This window comes from Carya illinoinensis, chromosome 1 (genome assembly GCF_018687715.1).
Source record: "Carya illinoinensis cultivar Pawnee chromosome 1, C.illinoinensisPawnee_v1, whole genome shotgun sequence".
NCBI lineage: Eukaryota > Viridiplantae > Streptophyta > Magnoliopsida > Fagales > Juglandaceae > Carya > Carya illinoinensis.
The window spans coordinates 32,481,195-32,497,669 of record NC_056752.1 but is presented as its reverse complement, the minus strand read 5'-3'; the positions used below and the strand labels follow the sequence as shown (position 1 = coordinate 32,497,669).

Genomic DNA, 16,475 nt, shown 5'->3' with positions numbered 1-16,475 from the left:
ATGTATCGATAACGTGGTCTTCTCATTTCATTATAAAATAACATAAATTTTAAATTTTTTTAAAGAAATATAAATTTTTTTAATGATATAACATGTCAGAAGTTGTATCCCATTAATAATCGTTTAGGACTAAATATGCCTTAAAACCTGTCTTTAGATGACATGGGGGAAATATTCTTATCGGTGTCCAAACCCAATACCACTCATGGATATGGCCAAACCAACAAGCCTGTCAAGTAAATTTCCACCAACTCAACCGGACCGGACCGTATGTCTTTTAACGCTCCACGCACGCACGCGCGCACACACAAACACTACCAGTTATCACTACAACCTCCACTAACCTCTGCCTCTCTCTCTCTCTCTCTCTCTTCTCGGAACTGAACTAGAATCATCCATTCTGTTGAAGGTAATTGAAACCCTCTATAGTCTTGCTTACTATTCTTCGTTTGGTAGCGAAGTATCTCCGATGGAATTGTCATGTCCTGCTCTTTATGTTCTTGTTTGTAGCTGCTCAGATGAACTCTTTAATCTTGTTCACTATTCCATAAGCGAAATTATCTTCAATCTTGGAATTCTGTTAACAACAAAAAATAGTTTTCAAAACTCTGTCCGAACAGAAAGAGCCTTAGTAGAACTTGTGAAAGTTATTATGGAATGGTCTGCTGGTTTATTAGGCACTTCATTTTTTTGTTTTTTTGTTTTCCTTTTAATCGTGCAATTATTTATTTTTCAATATGCGATGTTGGTAATGTTGTTTCGTTCGGCTCCTTATGAAGAGGGATAAATTCGTATATTGATTTCCGCGATGGGGCTTAATTTCATTTTCAATTCCATTTTACGGTTCTTTGCAGGGTCTTCATTGTTGAAGTTGGAAAATATTTCTGTCGATTTCGGTGCTAACAAACTAGTTTTGAGTTCGGATTTGGTGAAATGGCCATTTGCGGGTGTGTTTCGGCCGCGAACTTGTGCTGGCAAACTACTGTTATAGAAAATCACAGTTTGAAAACTTCCCCAAGATGTGGGTTTCTTAAAGTTTCAGAGAAAACCAATGCATTAGCGTTTGGAGATAGTGAATCCATGGGACATAGGTTGAAAATTAAATATCCACGTGCTGTGGCGTTAAGGCCAAGGAAGGGTGTCTACCCTTTGCAGGTTTGTTTTCTGGAGGGGAAATTTTGTTTTCAAAACAATTCTCACAAAGTTGCCTGCTGAAAATAAGATTTTTGTTTATGATGCAGGTGGTATGCGTGGACTTCCCAAGACCAGAACTTGATAATACTGTTAATTTCTTAGAAGCAGCATACCTCTCTTCCTCCTTTCGTACTTCTCCCCGCCCAACTAAACCTTTAACAGTGGTAATTGCTGGTGCAGGTGTGGAAACTTTATTTAGTCTTTGTCTTGATTTATTCTCTCTTGACACCTCAGAATATCAAACCTGTATCTCTTCACTGGAATTACTTCGCACTTTTTGTAGCTGAGCTTTCATAATTCTCATTGCCCTTGGTCAAGGCGTTTTTAAGTAATCCTATGGTGTTTTTCTCTATTTTTTTTTAGTTTTTTTCCACCTTATTGGTTGCAATATAGACTTATAATCTTACAAATTACTGCAGGTTTGGCTGGTTTATCAACCGCAAAGTATTTGGCAGATGCTGGTCATAAACCTGTATTATTGGAAGCAAGAGATGTTCTTGGAGGAAAGGTTCTCCTGCTGCTTTATTCTTTTTCCACTTTTCAATAAGTAGATACCAAACTGTTTACTGATAACAAACAGTTGATACCAAACTGGAACCTGGGCTGTTTGTAATTCTTAAGTATCACCTAGATTGCTGAGAAATTATGTATACAATGTGTAAATATTCCTTAATCTCTTCTTGGATCACCATATCAAAACTCTGCAACTTTGGGTCCTTGTTCTTTTTTGGTGAAGAAGATCACTTCCTATTTGGCGTTGGATCATTAGCCACATGATGGGTTTTTCAATATCATGAAATTATAATTAATCTTATGTATACAGCCATGATGTGGACTAACAAGTTGCTAAAACATAGGTCTTCCATGAGCTCCATGTCTATTTAGACTTTAGAGAGGGCTTTGCAGTGCGAAACTTGTCTTTGTTCAGGAAATTTTGAGGAAATGGAGACCTTTTTCTGTTCAATTCTTTATGGGCTTTTCTTTAAGTAAAAGCAATATAACGTGACCTCTCTCTTCTCTTACTCTCAAAAAATTTGAAAGTGTATTGGGCTTTAGTAAATCATACCTAGAGTTTGGAGAATTTATAGTAATTGAATTTTAAGAAGTTTTTTGAGCCTAGGTGATGCCGTTCTTGATATGTTCATACTTATACAAAAAAAAGGAAGTAGATTATTGAATCCATGCTTAGGTATTAATAATCAGAATTTAATTTAATATACAACCATGAAGAGCTCCTACTTGATTGTTTCACATATGTGATTGGATTCTGTTTTTCTTTATTAAAGTTTACCTGCCTTTACTAGGTGGCTGCATGGAAAGATGACGATGGAGACTGGTATGAGACTGGATTACATATATTCTGTAAGTTCTAATACTTTTTAGTTTGCAATTGATCACAGTCCATTTTTATTTAGTATTTTTTGGTTTGTAAGAAAACTGCCTAGGTTGAATGTTTGCACTAGAGAAAATTCATTTTGACTTGTGGTTCTTATTGTAATATCATGAGTTTGTTGTTTGAGATGTTTTATATGTAGCCTTTGTGGTAATTTTTAATTGCACAACAAATTTCATCCAGATTCTACTCTGATATTTTATAATCTACCTTACATATATTTAGAAAGCTGAATTATTTCTATATTTGAAAATTTCTATTATTTGTCTTTTTAAATATTTTGGTTCTTTCTGGAAAGTTGGGGCTTACCCAAATGTGCAGAACTTATTTGGAGAACTTGGTATTAATGATCGGTTGCAGTGGAAGGAGCACTCTATGATATTTGCAATGCCAAATAAGCCTGGCGAATTCAGCCGATTTGATTTTCCTGAGGTTCTTCCTGCACCATTAAATGGTAAGCATTTTATATCTCTCATTATTAGAGTTAGGGTCATATTTGTCAATAAAACTATTAACATTTGGTCCTATGAAAAACATGTTGCTTGATTTATATGGTGGTTGACTCATGCTTGAGTAACCTTGATCAAGAGGACTCTCAAATTTGCCAATTTACTTTGTCTCTTTTCCCACTCCCCGGGCGTGTAACTAACCAGATCGAGAAAACATAGAGGGATGAGCTAAAATTTAGTGTAGTGTCTAGAATTTTTGTCTCTCTTCTCACTCCCTGGCGTGATAAGGGGGATGAGCTAAAAATTCATTTAGTGTAGTGGCCAAAGGTGTGTTCCCTGATGTGGTCGAGGCATCAGAAGATTGATTACTTTTTGTAGAGCTCTTTTGGGAAAGTAGCTTTGGTGGTATGCTCTTGAGAGATAGAGCCTTTAGAGAATGATGATAGATGTAAAGTATGGAAGAACATTTGCCGGGTATGGGGGAGTTTTCTTCATACATTAGATTTGAGGTGGGTGATAGTTCCAGGATAAAGTTCTGGAATGATGTGTGGTGCAGAGATCATAAGCCCCTCAAAAAAGCTTTTCCTGACCTTTTCAACCTTGCCATGGCGAAGGAAGCAACCGTGGAAGACAATGTACAGCTCTTAAGTGGAGTTTACACTTGTGGCGCAAGATTGGGAGGTGGATCACTTTACCTCCTTTTATGTTTAGTCGTATGAAAAGAGTTGGGATGGTGCAGACAAGCTATGTTGGAGCATGTCCAAGTGAGGGGTGTTTGTTGTTCAGTCATTCTATTAGTTGTTAGTTCCCTATGATAACATCTCATTTCCATGGAAGACCATTTGGAGGAGTGAGGCTCTGTCAAGAGCTCTCTTTGCACGGACAACTGCATTGGGGAAAATCCTTGGGAAAATTTGAGGAAGACGCATGTTATGGTGGTTGAGTGGTGCTGTATGTGTAAGCACAATGAGGCATCGGTGGATCACCTCTTACTTCACTACGAGGTAGCCACCTCCTTGTGGCAAGTGGTGCTTAACTTATGGGCCAATATGGGTAATGCTCAGATGGGTGGTGGATCTGTTAGTGTGCTGGAAAGGGTGGTTTGAGAATCCTCACAAGGAAACCTTATGGAAAATGTCTCCACTTTGCTTGATGTGGTGTTTATGGAAGGGAGGAAATGATCAAAATCTGAAAGATAACTCGACGACAGTGGAAGAACGCAAGGCTTTATTTTTTACGTCCCTTTGCCACTGGATGGTAGCCCACCTTTGTCTTCATAATTTTAGTACTTCAGAGTTTTTATGACTTCTTTTACCTCTCTCATTAGGGGTATTCGAAGTATGCTCACGTACCTTGATAATGCCTATGCTTCTTTTTCTTAATTATGAATATTTATATCACTTAAATAAATAAATTAAATGTGAACTTATTGTCTACAAGTGTCTCATGTCACTGTCAACCATAAGTTGTATATTTATTGTGAACATAATTGGCAGGAATATTTGCAATTTTGAGGAACAATGAAATGTTGACTTGGCCAGAGAAAGTCACGTTTGCCATTGGACTTTTACCTGCGATGCTTGGTGGACAGGCCTATGTTGAAGCTCAAGATGGTTTAAGTGTTGAACAGTGGATGAGAAAGCAGGTATGGTGACTTCTCCAACTTCCTTCCCCGCTCTTTTTTCCCCTTCATCTCTTTGGTGGTGATGCTGTGCAACAGGGGTGGCACTTCCCTTATAAATCAGTCAATCCAATTCAAGGCAAGATTCAATCTCAGCAGTATGACAATGCCAAGGAGTTTACCATTTGAACTGATGAGAACCTTCATGAGGTTCTTTTTGTGCTTACGAGTTTATACATGAGCTAGGCTGGTTTCATGTAGGGATCTTGAATACATTAGAAGTTGAGGTGTTTGGAAAACCACGACTGGTTCATTCTGATTCTTATCCAAGCCCAAAATTAGATGAGTTCAACTTTGATCTAGTTTTAGTTCACATATAGCTTTTCCAAATCATTTGTTTTAGTATTTTTTTTTTTTATAAGTAAATGATTGTATTAATAGAATAGGCATAGCCCAAGTACACAAGATGGTATACAAGAGGAAACACCTATCTAGGATGAAGAAATGGAAACAAAAAAATCATGCAGGCCTAGACGATAAAATCTACAGCTATGACCCATAAGAATAACGTTCTAACAAAAAGAGATCTAAGATCCTCAAAAGATCGCTCCTTGTCTTTGAATGTCCTGTCGTTTCGTTCCTACTATAGGCACCGTAGGATACAAATAGGAACCATCTTCCACATGGCTTTGACTTATATTGTTATTGAAACCCTTTGGTATTGAAATTATATTGTTTACAGCTTCCAGGTTTATAGTTTCTAAAACACCCACAACCAAGTCTCACACCTTTGGTTGAGATTAGCTTTGATACTATTTGTAATAATCCAAATGTATGTTGCAAAGGTGTGAGACTTGGGTCATACCATTCACAATGGAATGACTTGACAAAGGCACCGGGTATTTGAGGGAGGGAGATTGTAATACCTCAAATTTAGTATGAAGTGGTGGTAAATAAGATCTCACATTGCTTGGGAGAGAGAGTTTTTGCAGTTTATAATTATTTCAAAAAGTTCCAATTTTAATCTTGACTATCCCTTTTGAAATACGGATTCAAAGGGATGATGAATGAAAGCCCACATTACATGGGAGGGAGAAGTCCTTGCAGTTCATAATTATTTCAAGGTGCTATTGAAACATTGACCGGTCTTTTTGGAGTATGAGCCCAGATGTGGCACGAGTCGTGAACGTCAGTGTATGTAAAGGTTCCCTGAGCTTTTAGAAATTTCAAGACCAGCAAAATCCTGAATATTTGCTCCATGGAATGGGTAACAAGAAAAATCCAAGACATCCTCAGTAAACAAAAGGGAAATTTATTGAATTTACACCACTAAAGACGAACTTATGGATTTTTTAATTCTGAGGAATGCCATGGCTGCCATTCTATGGATTTAATAAATGGTGATTAGATTCAACCACAATTATTTTCTGCCTCGTTGTTTAATTTTACTGAATTTTGTAGAATAACTATGAGATCAGTAGATACTTGGCAAAATCTAATGGATTTTCCTAATGTCAGGGAATTCCTGATCGTGTAACTGATGAGGTGTTTATAGCAATGTCAAAGGCACTAAACTTCATTAACCCTAAGGAACTTTCAATGCAATGTATATTGATTGCTTTGAACCGGTTTCTTCAGGTATTTGTGTTTTTCTTTCCCCAATTTTTTAACCTTAATATTGTAGTTTTTTGTGAGACATAAGCTTGTCATGAAATATATTACTGCTTCATGATCACATATTTCTGTAACATATAAAATGTTGATGGAAGTTTTATCAGCTTTCTTTGTCGCCTTGTATCATGAGGAATCATGGTGTTTGCCTACCAAACCTATCAAAAGATAAAATCAATCTATATTTTAAGTTTTGACACGTCAATTTAAAGTCATATATGATTCGACCATGACAAAAATTGCTCATGACGTAGCTTGAACTCATTGAAATTCCAAAATCTCATCTTAGACCTGCATTTATGCTGGATTGTTAAGTCCTTTTTTTTTAATTTTTTGAGTGTTGAAGATATGCAGTTTGAATCAAGTTTCTCTGTCTTCTTGTACCCTTAACACTGATTGGAATATTTACCGACTGAGGGAATCTACATAGTTAAGTTTGAACACTTCAAATTCCAATTATAAATTATAGATGTTTGTTCATGGAAATTGCTCTGATAACAGGATAAATTCGCTGAAATTTTCAGAGACCTGAAATGTTCTTTTCTTTATCCTTTTTTAGTGAACTATTTTTTCAGCAAACATTTTGCAACATGAGAGATACTTCTATTTGGTTTCTTTTCTGGCTAGGAGATGATAAGTATGCAGACACATTCTTGCCTCCACACACAGACGCGCACATCCTTTGCGATATCCAACTTTTACGTCAATGTGTCTGGGTAGGGGCATGTATTCATGCGTGCTTGTGTATGTATGCATTTGATAGTTCTTTCTAATGAACCTTTTATCTTTTCTCTTTTAGAACTTTAATTTTCTGTTTCATTATCACCAATCTTTTCAATTTTGAGTTGGGAAGATCAGTTTGAGGGTTTTTCTTTGTTTGAAAATGTAATGTAGTGGAAGTTGGAGAAGAGGACACCTCCATCTTTCTTGATATCCTTGACTAAAAAGGGAGAAAGAATAGGAAAAATTCATTCTGGACCCTATGACTATCAGGCGTTTTAAACTTTGCACTCTAAACTACCAAAAGTGACAAATTGCACCCTTTCAACTACCAAACATTGGAAATAGCTCCCTCATCCAAGTCTGGCATTTCATACATACGATCTTGCTGGTCAGATCTTGACTGAGGGTGCAAATTGAACTTCTTTGGTAGTTTGAGGTTGTAATGTGTATATTTTGGTAGTTTAAGGTGCAAAGCGGAAGAGATCTTGTCGTCGGAGGGTTTAAAGTGTATTCTCTCCTAAAAGAGATGTCTTCTTTAATAAGCAACTCAACAGTAAACTTAATGATCTCAATGTTGAAATGTTCACCAAAGGCCTTTGTTTTTTTTTTTTGATAAGTTCACTAAAGGCCTTTGTAGAGGCTACAAATCCTAATCCCAAAGTTACTAGAAGACTGATCATCTGTCAAAGGCAAGTGAGAAACCAGGGGAGCAAAGGAAAGGAGGGGCGCAAAGGAAAGGAGATAAACAATTCCTATCCTCAACCCTCTAGGAAAACTCAGAAGGAAAAGAAAAAAGGAAAGAAAAAAAGACCTGGCCATTGCTTAAATTTAGGGGGCAGCTTGTCTTATATCAAAATGCTTTGTCAATCTATTAACAGCATCATCTTTTGGGTAGCATAACTGTGGATAATTTTGGATGTGTTATTGATTTATATAATACTGTCAATACGTTTAAGTTCTATATTTTAAAATAAAAAGAACAATGATTTCTTACAACATGACACTAGCTGTCTATGAATTATGAAAACACGTCTCTAGGAAAAGCATGGTTCCAAGATGGCTTTCTTGGATGGTAATCCCCCAGAGAGACTATGTCAGCCAATTGTTGATCATATTCAGTCACTGGGTGGTGAAGTAAGACTAAACTCGCGAATTCAGAATATTGAGCTAAATAGTGATGGAACAGTGAAAAGGTTTTTACTGAATAATGGGAACGTGATTGAAGGGGATGCATATGTATTTGCTACTCCAGGTATACCATGAAACTTTTATGCAGTTTTATATTTTTTATTAACTGTAATATCAGCTTCCTGATATTGTTAACCACTATGTTCCAATCAGTTGACATCCTGAAGCTTCTTTTACCTGAAAACTGGAAAGAGATTCCATATTTCCAGAGATTAGAGAAATTAGTTGGAGTTCCAGTTATTAATGTGCACATATGGTTAGTGAAAGATTATTTTTTGTTAATTGACTCTCTCTCTCTCTCTCTCTCTCTCCATTTTATTCATTTGAAGTGTCGAGTCCCATATATGTGCAATAAGGGAGGCCCTTTATTGACAACATAAAGTATATATGTTTTTTTTCGTTGGTTCAACTGCTTTGGCAATGATATCCTTTCGGGAGATAATATGCTCAATGATTGTGAATTTTAGAAAGGTGATTTGCTCATGCAACATGGGAATATTCTTCTTAATTGGAATTCTTAAATTGTATTATATTTCTCACGTGTACTGTGATTAATGAAATTTCTACTAATAAGATAACAAATGTTTTATTCCTGGTCATGCTAAGCATCAGTTGCTTTTGGTTGGAGAGAATGAATATCCATTTTTATTTTACAGTCACTAATAAATTATAACGTTGGCGAAATGGTCTCACTGCTTGCAGGTTTGACAGGAAACTGAAGAACACCTATGATCACCTACTATTTAGCAGGTCCTGCTGATGCTTATCTCATCAATTGTAACGTCTAGTAGAGATACGACACTTTGTTTGCTTAATTTGTGTCTCTTACAGACTTCGTGAGTCTTAGTACTGAGCAGCTTAGTCTTCTGAGCTGTTTTGTCCAATTTTACTGAATCATTCCTGTGGTGCTGAACATTGCCAATGAGCTCAAGCTTAAATGGCACCTCCTCCCCCTATAAGGAAAAGGTGACAGGTGGGGAGGTTTGAAGACCCACCGGTTGCATATCTGATTTATCAATCAAAAATAGGAAAAAAGAATGAAATTTAAAATGTTATCAATATTCTATATACTAAGGTTGCTTGCTGAAAAGTGCTTTTTCTTCCTCAGAGAAGTGTGAAGTTGGTGGTACAACCATTCCTTGGTGTCTTGTGATAATCTTGACTGTATACCCTAGAATATCAATTTAAAATTCAAAATTTACAGTGGACATATGTGATTTAGTAATTTATTTAAATCTTGGTATGATTGTTCAGTCTTGGCCTACAAAATCTTCTAGGAATGGAGAGATTATTTACTATGATCCTAAATCTATTAAAACTTGTCTTATATTGTTTTGTTGTGAGGTTATGCCCCTTTTACCTTGATTGCTTGAGCAGGGAGAGGAGGGGTTTTCCCCCACTTCCATTTAGAATTCCTTTACGCTAATGGTTTTATCAATTTTCCTTCTCCCTCTCATTTATAGCTATTTTCTTGACTTTTTTTTTAATGCAGAAGCCAACTTCTCAGTGTGTATGCTGACATGTCAGTAACATGTAAGGTAAAAACTGGTATTAAATTTTTTAGTTTTTTTGAATTTTTATGTCATGTCATAAATGCCAATGTATTCACGCAACTCAAAACATACTGTTGAACTTGTGTCCTTACCAATCTATGGGATTTTAATCGGATTTCTTGCTTCTTCCAATAAGAAAAGGAAATCAGACATTTTAGTTTTTGGGAAAATGAGTAGTAACAGAATATTTTGCGTACACTATGAGACAATTGGCTATGTTTTATTGACATAAGGGCAGTTGGGTCAGTGATTAATTTGATTTTCTTTTATTAATAATCTGGGAACAATAATAATGTATGGGCATTTGGGCAGTTGGGTTAGTGATTCTTTTGACTTTCTTCCTTTCATATTATGGAAATTCTGTCACTTTTTAATTGATTGTGCTGTGCAGGAATATTATAACCCAAACGAATCCATGCTGGAATTAGTTTTTGCGCCTGCAGAAGAATGGATTTCATGCAGCGATGCTGATATTATTGATGCCACAATGAAGGAACTCGCAAAACTATTTCCAGATGAAATTTCCACAGATCAGAGCAAAGCAAAGATTGTAAAGTACCATGTTGTTAAAACACCAAGGTTTGACAAAATGGCCAGAAACTTGTAGTCTTTTGGATAATCTAAAATAAATAATGGACATTTATATAGTACCCTTTATATGATTATAGCATGTATAATATTCTTACTGATCTGGAGAATTGAATTCTGTAATCAAAGTTGCAATATTGTTTCCAACCTTTAAGTTACTCCATTTCCCTAATGTAATCTAACTAACAATTTTCTCAGGTCGGTTTACAAAAATGTCCCAAATTGTGAACCTTGCCGTCCCTTACAAAGATCTCCTATTGAGGGCTTCTACTTAGCTGGTGACTACACAAAGCAAAAGTATTTGGCTTCAATGGAAGGTGCTGTTCTGTCAGGAAAGCTTTGTGCTCAAGCTATTGTACAGGTAATTTATAGATATGGTGAAAGCTAATACGATATGGTTATTTTTCTTGGAGAAATGTTGATTTTAGTGAATTATGATAGAACTTCTGCCAAAAGTATTTCCCTCCATGGATGATAGAATTAATTGGTGGATAATTAACATGTACACTTGGTCCATAACCCTAGCAGATCATATATACGTAGAAAAGCTTCTGATTTTGATGAATTGGAAACATCTTTTTTTCCATTTATATTTACCTAGTTCAAATCAGGGATTTCATTTCACTCCAGGAAGAGTTTAATTTTTTACTTCATGTGTGTGTGTGTGTGTGTCTGTATTTCAATTTCTTGGTAACTCAAAAAGGAGTCTCTTCCTTTGTGTTGTGTCTATTATCCCATTAAACTGCACATATTATAGCACAAGGGAAGATTATATTTGTTATAAGGTCAAGTTACTTATCAATGAGTTTTCTGATGCAAAAGCTGTTGTAGCACAGTGCTCAGATGGATTAGAGCATGGCTAGGGGTTCTCTGGCTCCTACTGAGTCCCCTAAAATGTTAAAAACATATGCTTAAACATTATTTTCATAGTAATGCCTCAGAGTCCTCCTCCTAAATGTTAAAATAATAAGAAGGATAGATATTAGAAGGAAACAGACAAACCCATTTTGAGTTTTCAAATTTTCATGTATGTTCTACTTAGTCCTCATCTATATATGCAGGATTATGAGTTGCTCGTTGCTCGGGGGCAAAGAAGGTTGGCTCAAGCAAGTCTTTTTTGACTGAAAACCTTTGCGGGGTAAATTTTGCCTTGGTTCCTGAGGATTATTCAAAGAATAGTTTTGGCTTGTGGATCAATGATATACCCACATGAAGGATATATTTTCTGCTGTCAGAGGGGATAATATGCCATTATAACGTATGTAGCTGTCTGATACTGAATCTTTTGTGCATAGAGAATCTTGTTTTCTTAGTTTTACTTGTATGATACCTATCTTGATTCAAGTGTACATAATTTATTCTTAAAAAATTATATCTGAAATACAATGGAATCAAGGACAAAGCATACACATTTGGTTCAGCTTTTATACTTGACCTTATATAACTTACCGCGTTTCAGCGGGATGCAATGGATAAGATTCAATCGAGAAAATGACTTAGAAAAGAAAAGGAGTAAACTTGTCAAAGAAAGGGCATGCATGTGTTCTGGATTAGATTCGTTAATTCAACCAATCATAACCTTTTTTTACATGATCAAGCTAGCTAGCTAGCTAGAGAGGTTGACATGGGAGTTCATGCCTCCACAATCCACCAGCCAAGATGCGCACAATCAAGATATATTGTCCCGGCCGGTGGGGGAGGGCTGGGGCGGAATTCGTGCTTAACACATAGGCTTATTGATGGCAACATAGTCCATACATTCTTAGGCTTCTAATTTTCATGAAACAAAAACATGCAGAAACGAAACAACAAACCCTCTAAATTGTGACATAAAAACATATATGTAAGCTAGCGCAGATTTTGGCCTGCGAAACTTTCAAAAATTATCCCCCCATGAACTGTCACAAAGGTCCTGACGCTATATATTGATGGTTCTAGTACCCTTCATCGGCCTCTTCCACAGCCGGGGCATTTATAGCCGCCTCTGCCTTGTGGGCTGCGTGGTGAACGATGAACAGGAGCAGGTATCTTATTTCCTTTGAATTCTCCGCCGCTGTGCCTTCCCCATACGCCTGCAGTTATTAAGAAAGTATACCGTAGATCTAATAAGGGAAAAAAAAGCTTAGAAGTAAGAAGATTCTAACTACAAAATTACTAATTCTATGGAAACTAAAAGTAATGGCACTTAACTGGCTGGGATATTATTTGTTTTGGCTTCCAATATTGGAGCCAATTCAACCGAAATGAAGAGAGCGATGAGAAGGATGAGAGATAAGGCCTTGTACATGTGAACCATCTTGCTGCTACTCACACTCCTCATCTCTTGAAAAAACACAATAGAGGTGGAGATATATATAGTCTCATGTTTTTAATGTACCAATATTTCTATAAATAGCAGAGACTGGCGATATTATTCAAAGGACTTTTAGGTCAAGAAAAGTTAGTACTACACTTCCAACATTTGTTTATATGAACTTATAGAGCAAGATCAATTTCATGTTAATTATTTCTGCTTGGAAAAGTCTTTATATATGTTATTTTCTTTTCCAAGCGCGTTAGGTAAAGTACTAATTAATTCCACAGAATTGACTACACTATTGGAATCTTTCTTACGTCAATGCCTTCATACACGACTTTATAACATGATATATATATATATATATATACGATGAATGGAAGAAAAAAATAACGTTGGAAAAACTAATGAGAAAAGCCTTGAATTGACTACGTACACTTGTTAGAAAATTCCATGGCAGAGGAACAATGACTAAAAATATTAGACTGGGGAATCCAATTCCACTCAACTCAAAAATGACTGTACATAGAAGTTTTATTAATTATATGATCTCTTCAATCGTTAACACCATCTGAAAAACAAAAAATATATTTATAAGTCTTATAATTTGTTACATACCTAATACATTGTTGAACTAGATATGCAAAAAAATTATTGGTATTTTAGTTTTTTAAAATGTTAATAGGTTCCACTATATAAGTAATGTGTTAACACGCCAGTTTATGTATAGCAAAACTCATATGAAAATAACACGTTGACACAGTTTGGAAATTGATTATAAGTTGGGGAAATCAAAGTACTAATGCGTACTCATTTCATAACGTAATCATGAATTAAGGTATGAGGGTTGTAAATTAATCTTGCAATGTAATATATGGTAAAAGTAGATGTGGTCAAGGCGTAGGAGGACTTCATGATTTACAGTTATTTGTATTTCCTATTTATCCTTTCATTATTTCCTGAATGAAGTTATTGAAGTATTTTCATCAAGATTATTGTGGAGGGTTTGGATCCTCGAAAGGCCAAGTTACTTTTCGCATTTACATATTATATATATATATATATATATATATATATATTTTTTTGCATTTACATATTATCAATATTGTTACAGCCCTAACAAAAAAAATCGCATTTTTGTGAGTCGTTTGGTATTTTATCTTTTGGCATTTAAACAATTATGCTTTTATTCAACTTTTGATCGTACATGATACACGTCTCCTGGCCGATGATGATCTAAATGATAAAAAAAAAAAAAAAAAAGAAAATGATACGACACGTCTCCTCTTTAATTTTCCCAACTAAACACACCTTGTAGACAGATGAATTTCTGATGCAAAAGGAGTCTCTTCCTTTGTGTTGTGTCTATTATCCCATTAAACTGCACATAGTATAGCACAAGGGAAGATTATATTTGTTATAAGGTCAAGTTACTTATCAATGAGTTTTCTGATGCAAAAGCTGTTGTAGCACAGTGCTCAGATGGATTAGAGCATGGCTAGGGGTTCTCTGGCTCCTACTGAGTCCCCTAAAATGTTAAAAACATATGCTTAAACATTATTTTCATAGTAATGCCTCAGAGTCCTCCTCCTAAATGTTAAAATAATAAGAAGGATAGATATTAGAAGGAAACAGACAAACCCATTTTGAGTTTTCAAATTTTCATGTATGTTCTACTTCTGCTTGGCCACTGAGATTTTTCCGATGAAAATTTTAAATTTTAAGATTAAATATTAAAATATTATATTTTAATATTATTATTGTATTGGAATTTAAAAAAGTTAAGAAAAAGTTGAATTATTTATTATATTTTATATGGAGATTTGAGAAAGTTGTAATGATGAGATGAGAATTTTACGTTTGAGATGAGAATTTCATGTGGCCAAACAGTACCCGTCCTCATCTATATATGCAGGATTATGAGTTACTCGTTGCTCGGGGGCAAAGAAGGTTGGCTCAAGCAAGTCTTTTTTGACTGAAAACCTTTACGGGGTAAATTTTGCCTTCGTTCCTGAGGATTATTCAAAGAATAGTTTTGGCTTGTGGATCAATGATATACCCACATGAAGGATATATTTTCTGCTGTCAGAGGGGATAATATGCCATTATAACGTATGTAGCTGTCTGATACTGAATCTTTTCTGCATAGAGAATCTTGTTTTCTTAGTTTTACTTGTATGATACCTATCTTGATTCAAGTGTACATAATTTATTCTTAAAAAATTATATCTGAAATACAATGGAAACAAGGAGAGAGCATTCACATTTGGTTCAGCTTTTACACTCGACCTTATATACCTTACCGCGTTTCAGCGGGATGCAATGGATAAGATTCAATCGAGAAAATGACTTGTTAGAAAAGAAAAGGAGTAAACTTGTCAAAGAAAGGGCATGCATGTGTTCTGGATTAGATTCGTTAATTCATCCAATCATAACCTTTTTTTACATGATCAAGCTAGCTAGCTAGCTAGAGAGGTTGACATGGGAATTCATGCCTCCACAATCCACCAGCCAAGATGCGCACGATCAAGATATATTGTCCCGGCCAGTGGGGGAGGGCTGGGGAGGAATTCGTGCTTAACACATAGGCTTATTGATGGCAACATAGTCCATATATTCTTAGGCTTCTAATTTTCATGAAACAAAAACATGCAGAAACGAAACAACAAACCCTCTAAATTGTGACATAAAAACATATATGTAAGCTAGCGCAGATATTGGCCTGCGAAACTTTCAAAAATTATCCCCCCATGAACTGTCACAAAGGTCCTGACGCTATATATTGATGGTTCTAGTACCCTTCATCGGCCTCTTCCACAGCCGGGGCAGTTATAGCTGCCTCCGCCTTGTGGGCCGCCTGGTGAAAGATGAACAGGAGCAGGTATCTTATTTCCTTTGAATTCTCCGCCGCTGTGCCTTCCCCACACGCCTGCAGTTATTAAGAAAGTATACCGTAGATCTAATAAGGGAAAAAAAACTTTGAAGTAAGAAGATTCTAACTATAAAATTACTAATTCTATGGAAACTAAAAGTAATGGCACTTAACTGGCTGGGATATTGTTTGTTTTGGCTTCCAATATTGGAGCCAGTTCAACCGAAATTAAGAGAGCGATGAAAAGGATGAGAGATAAGGCCTTGTACGTGTGAACCATCTTGCTGCTACTCACACTCATCTCTTGAAAAAACACAATAGAGGTGGAGATATATATAGTCTCATGTTTTTAATGTACCAATATTTCTATAAATAGCAGACTGGCGATATTATTCAAAGGACTTTTTAGGTCAAGAAAAGTTAGTACTACACTTCCAACATTTGTATATATGAACTTATAGAGCAAGATCAATTTCATGTTAATTATTTCTGCTTGGAAAAGTCTTTATATATGTTATTTTCTTTTCCAAGCGCGTTAGGTTAAGTACTAATTAATTCCACAGAATTGACTACACTATTGGAATCTTTCTTACGTCAATGCCTTCATACATGACTTTATAACATGATATATATATATATATATATATATACACGATGAATCGAAGAAAAAAATAACGTTGGAAAAACTAATGAGAAAAGCGTTGAATTGACTACGTACACTTGTTAAAAAATTCCATGGCAGAGGAACAATGACTAAAAGTATTAGACTGGAGAATCCAATTCCACTCAACTTAAAAGTAACTGTACATAGAAGTTTTATTAATTATATGATCTCTTCAATCGTTAACACCATCTGAAAACAAAAAATATATTTATGTCTTATAATTTGTTACATACCTAATACATTGTTGAACTAGATATGCAAAA

At 35.6% G+C, this 16,475-nt stretch overlaps 1 protein-coding gene and 2 long non-coding RNA genes across 3 annotated transcripts; 1 reads left to right on the top strand and 2 right to left on the bottom strand.

Annotated features, from left to right (window-relative positions):
• The first annotated feature begins 256 nt into the window (after positions 1-256).
• On the top strand, positions 257-11,800 carry LOC122315337 (15-cis-phytoene desaturase, chloroplastic/chromoplastic). Its single transcript, XM_043131205.1, has 15 exons — positions 257-409; positions 855-1,155; positions 1,242-1,374; positions 1,614-1,702; positions 2,499-2,556; positions 2,886-3,041; positions 4,533-4,681; positions 6,176-6,295; positions 8,090-8,303; positions 8,393-8,495; positions 8,942-8,989; positions 9,732-9,777; positions 10,184-10,371; positions 10,579-10,741; positions 11,442-11,800. Exons 2-15 carry the CDS (start codon positions 934-936, stop codon positions 11,499-11,501), a joined length of 1,749 nt encoding a protein of 582 aa, XP_042987139.1. The 5' UTR covers positions 257-409; positions 855-933; the 3' UTR covers positions 11,502-11,800.
• Positions 11,801-11,898: 98 nt separating this feature from the next.
• On the bottom strand, positions 11,899-12,859 carry LOC122315344. Its single transcript, XR_006244012.1, has 2 exons — positions 12,571-12,859; positions 11,899-12,452 (listed from the first exon to the last, which is right to left on the bottom strand). It is a non-coding gene; the product is annotated as an uncharacterized LOC122315344 (long non-coding RNA).
• A 2,057-nt stretch (positions 12,860-14,916) lies between these two features.
• On the bottom strand, positions 14,917-15,962 carry LOC122315349. Its single transcript, XR_006244014.1, has 2 exons — positions 15,723-15,962; positions 14,917-15,605 (listed from the first exon to the last, which is right to left on the bottom strand). It is a non-coding gene; the product is annotated as an uncharacterized LOC122315349 (long non-coding RNA).
• Between the last annotated feature and the right edge of the window lie 513 nt (positions 15,963-16,475).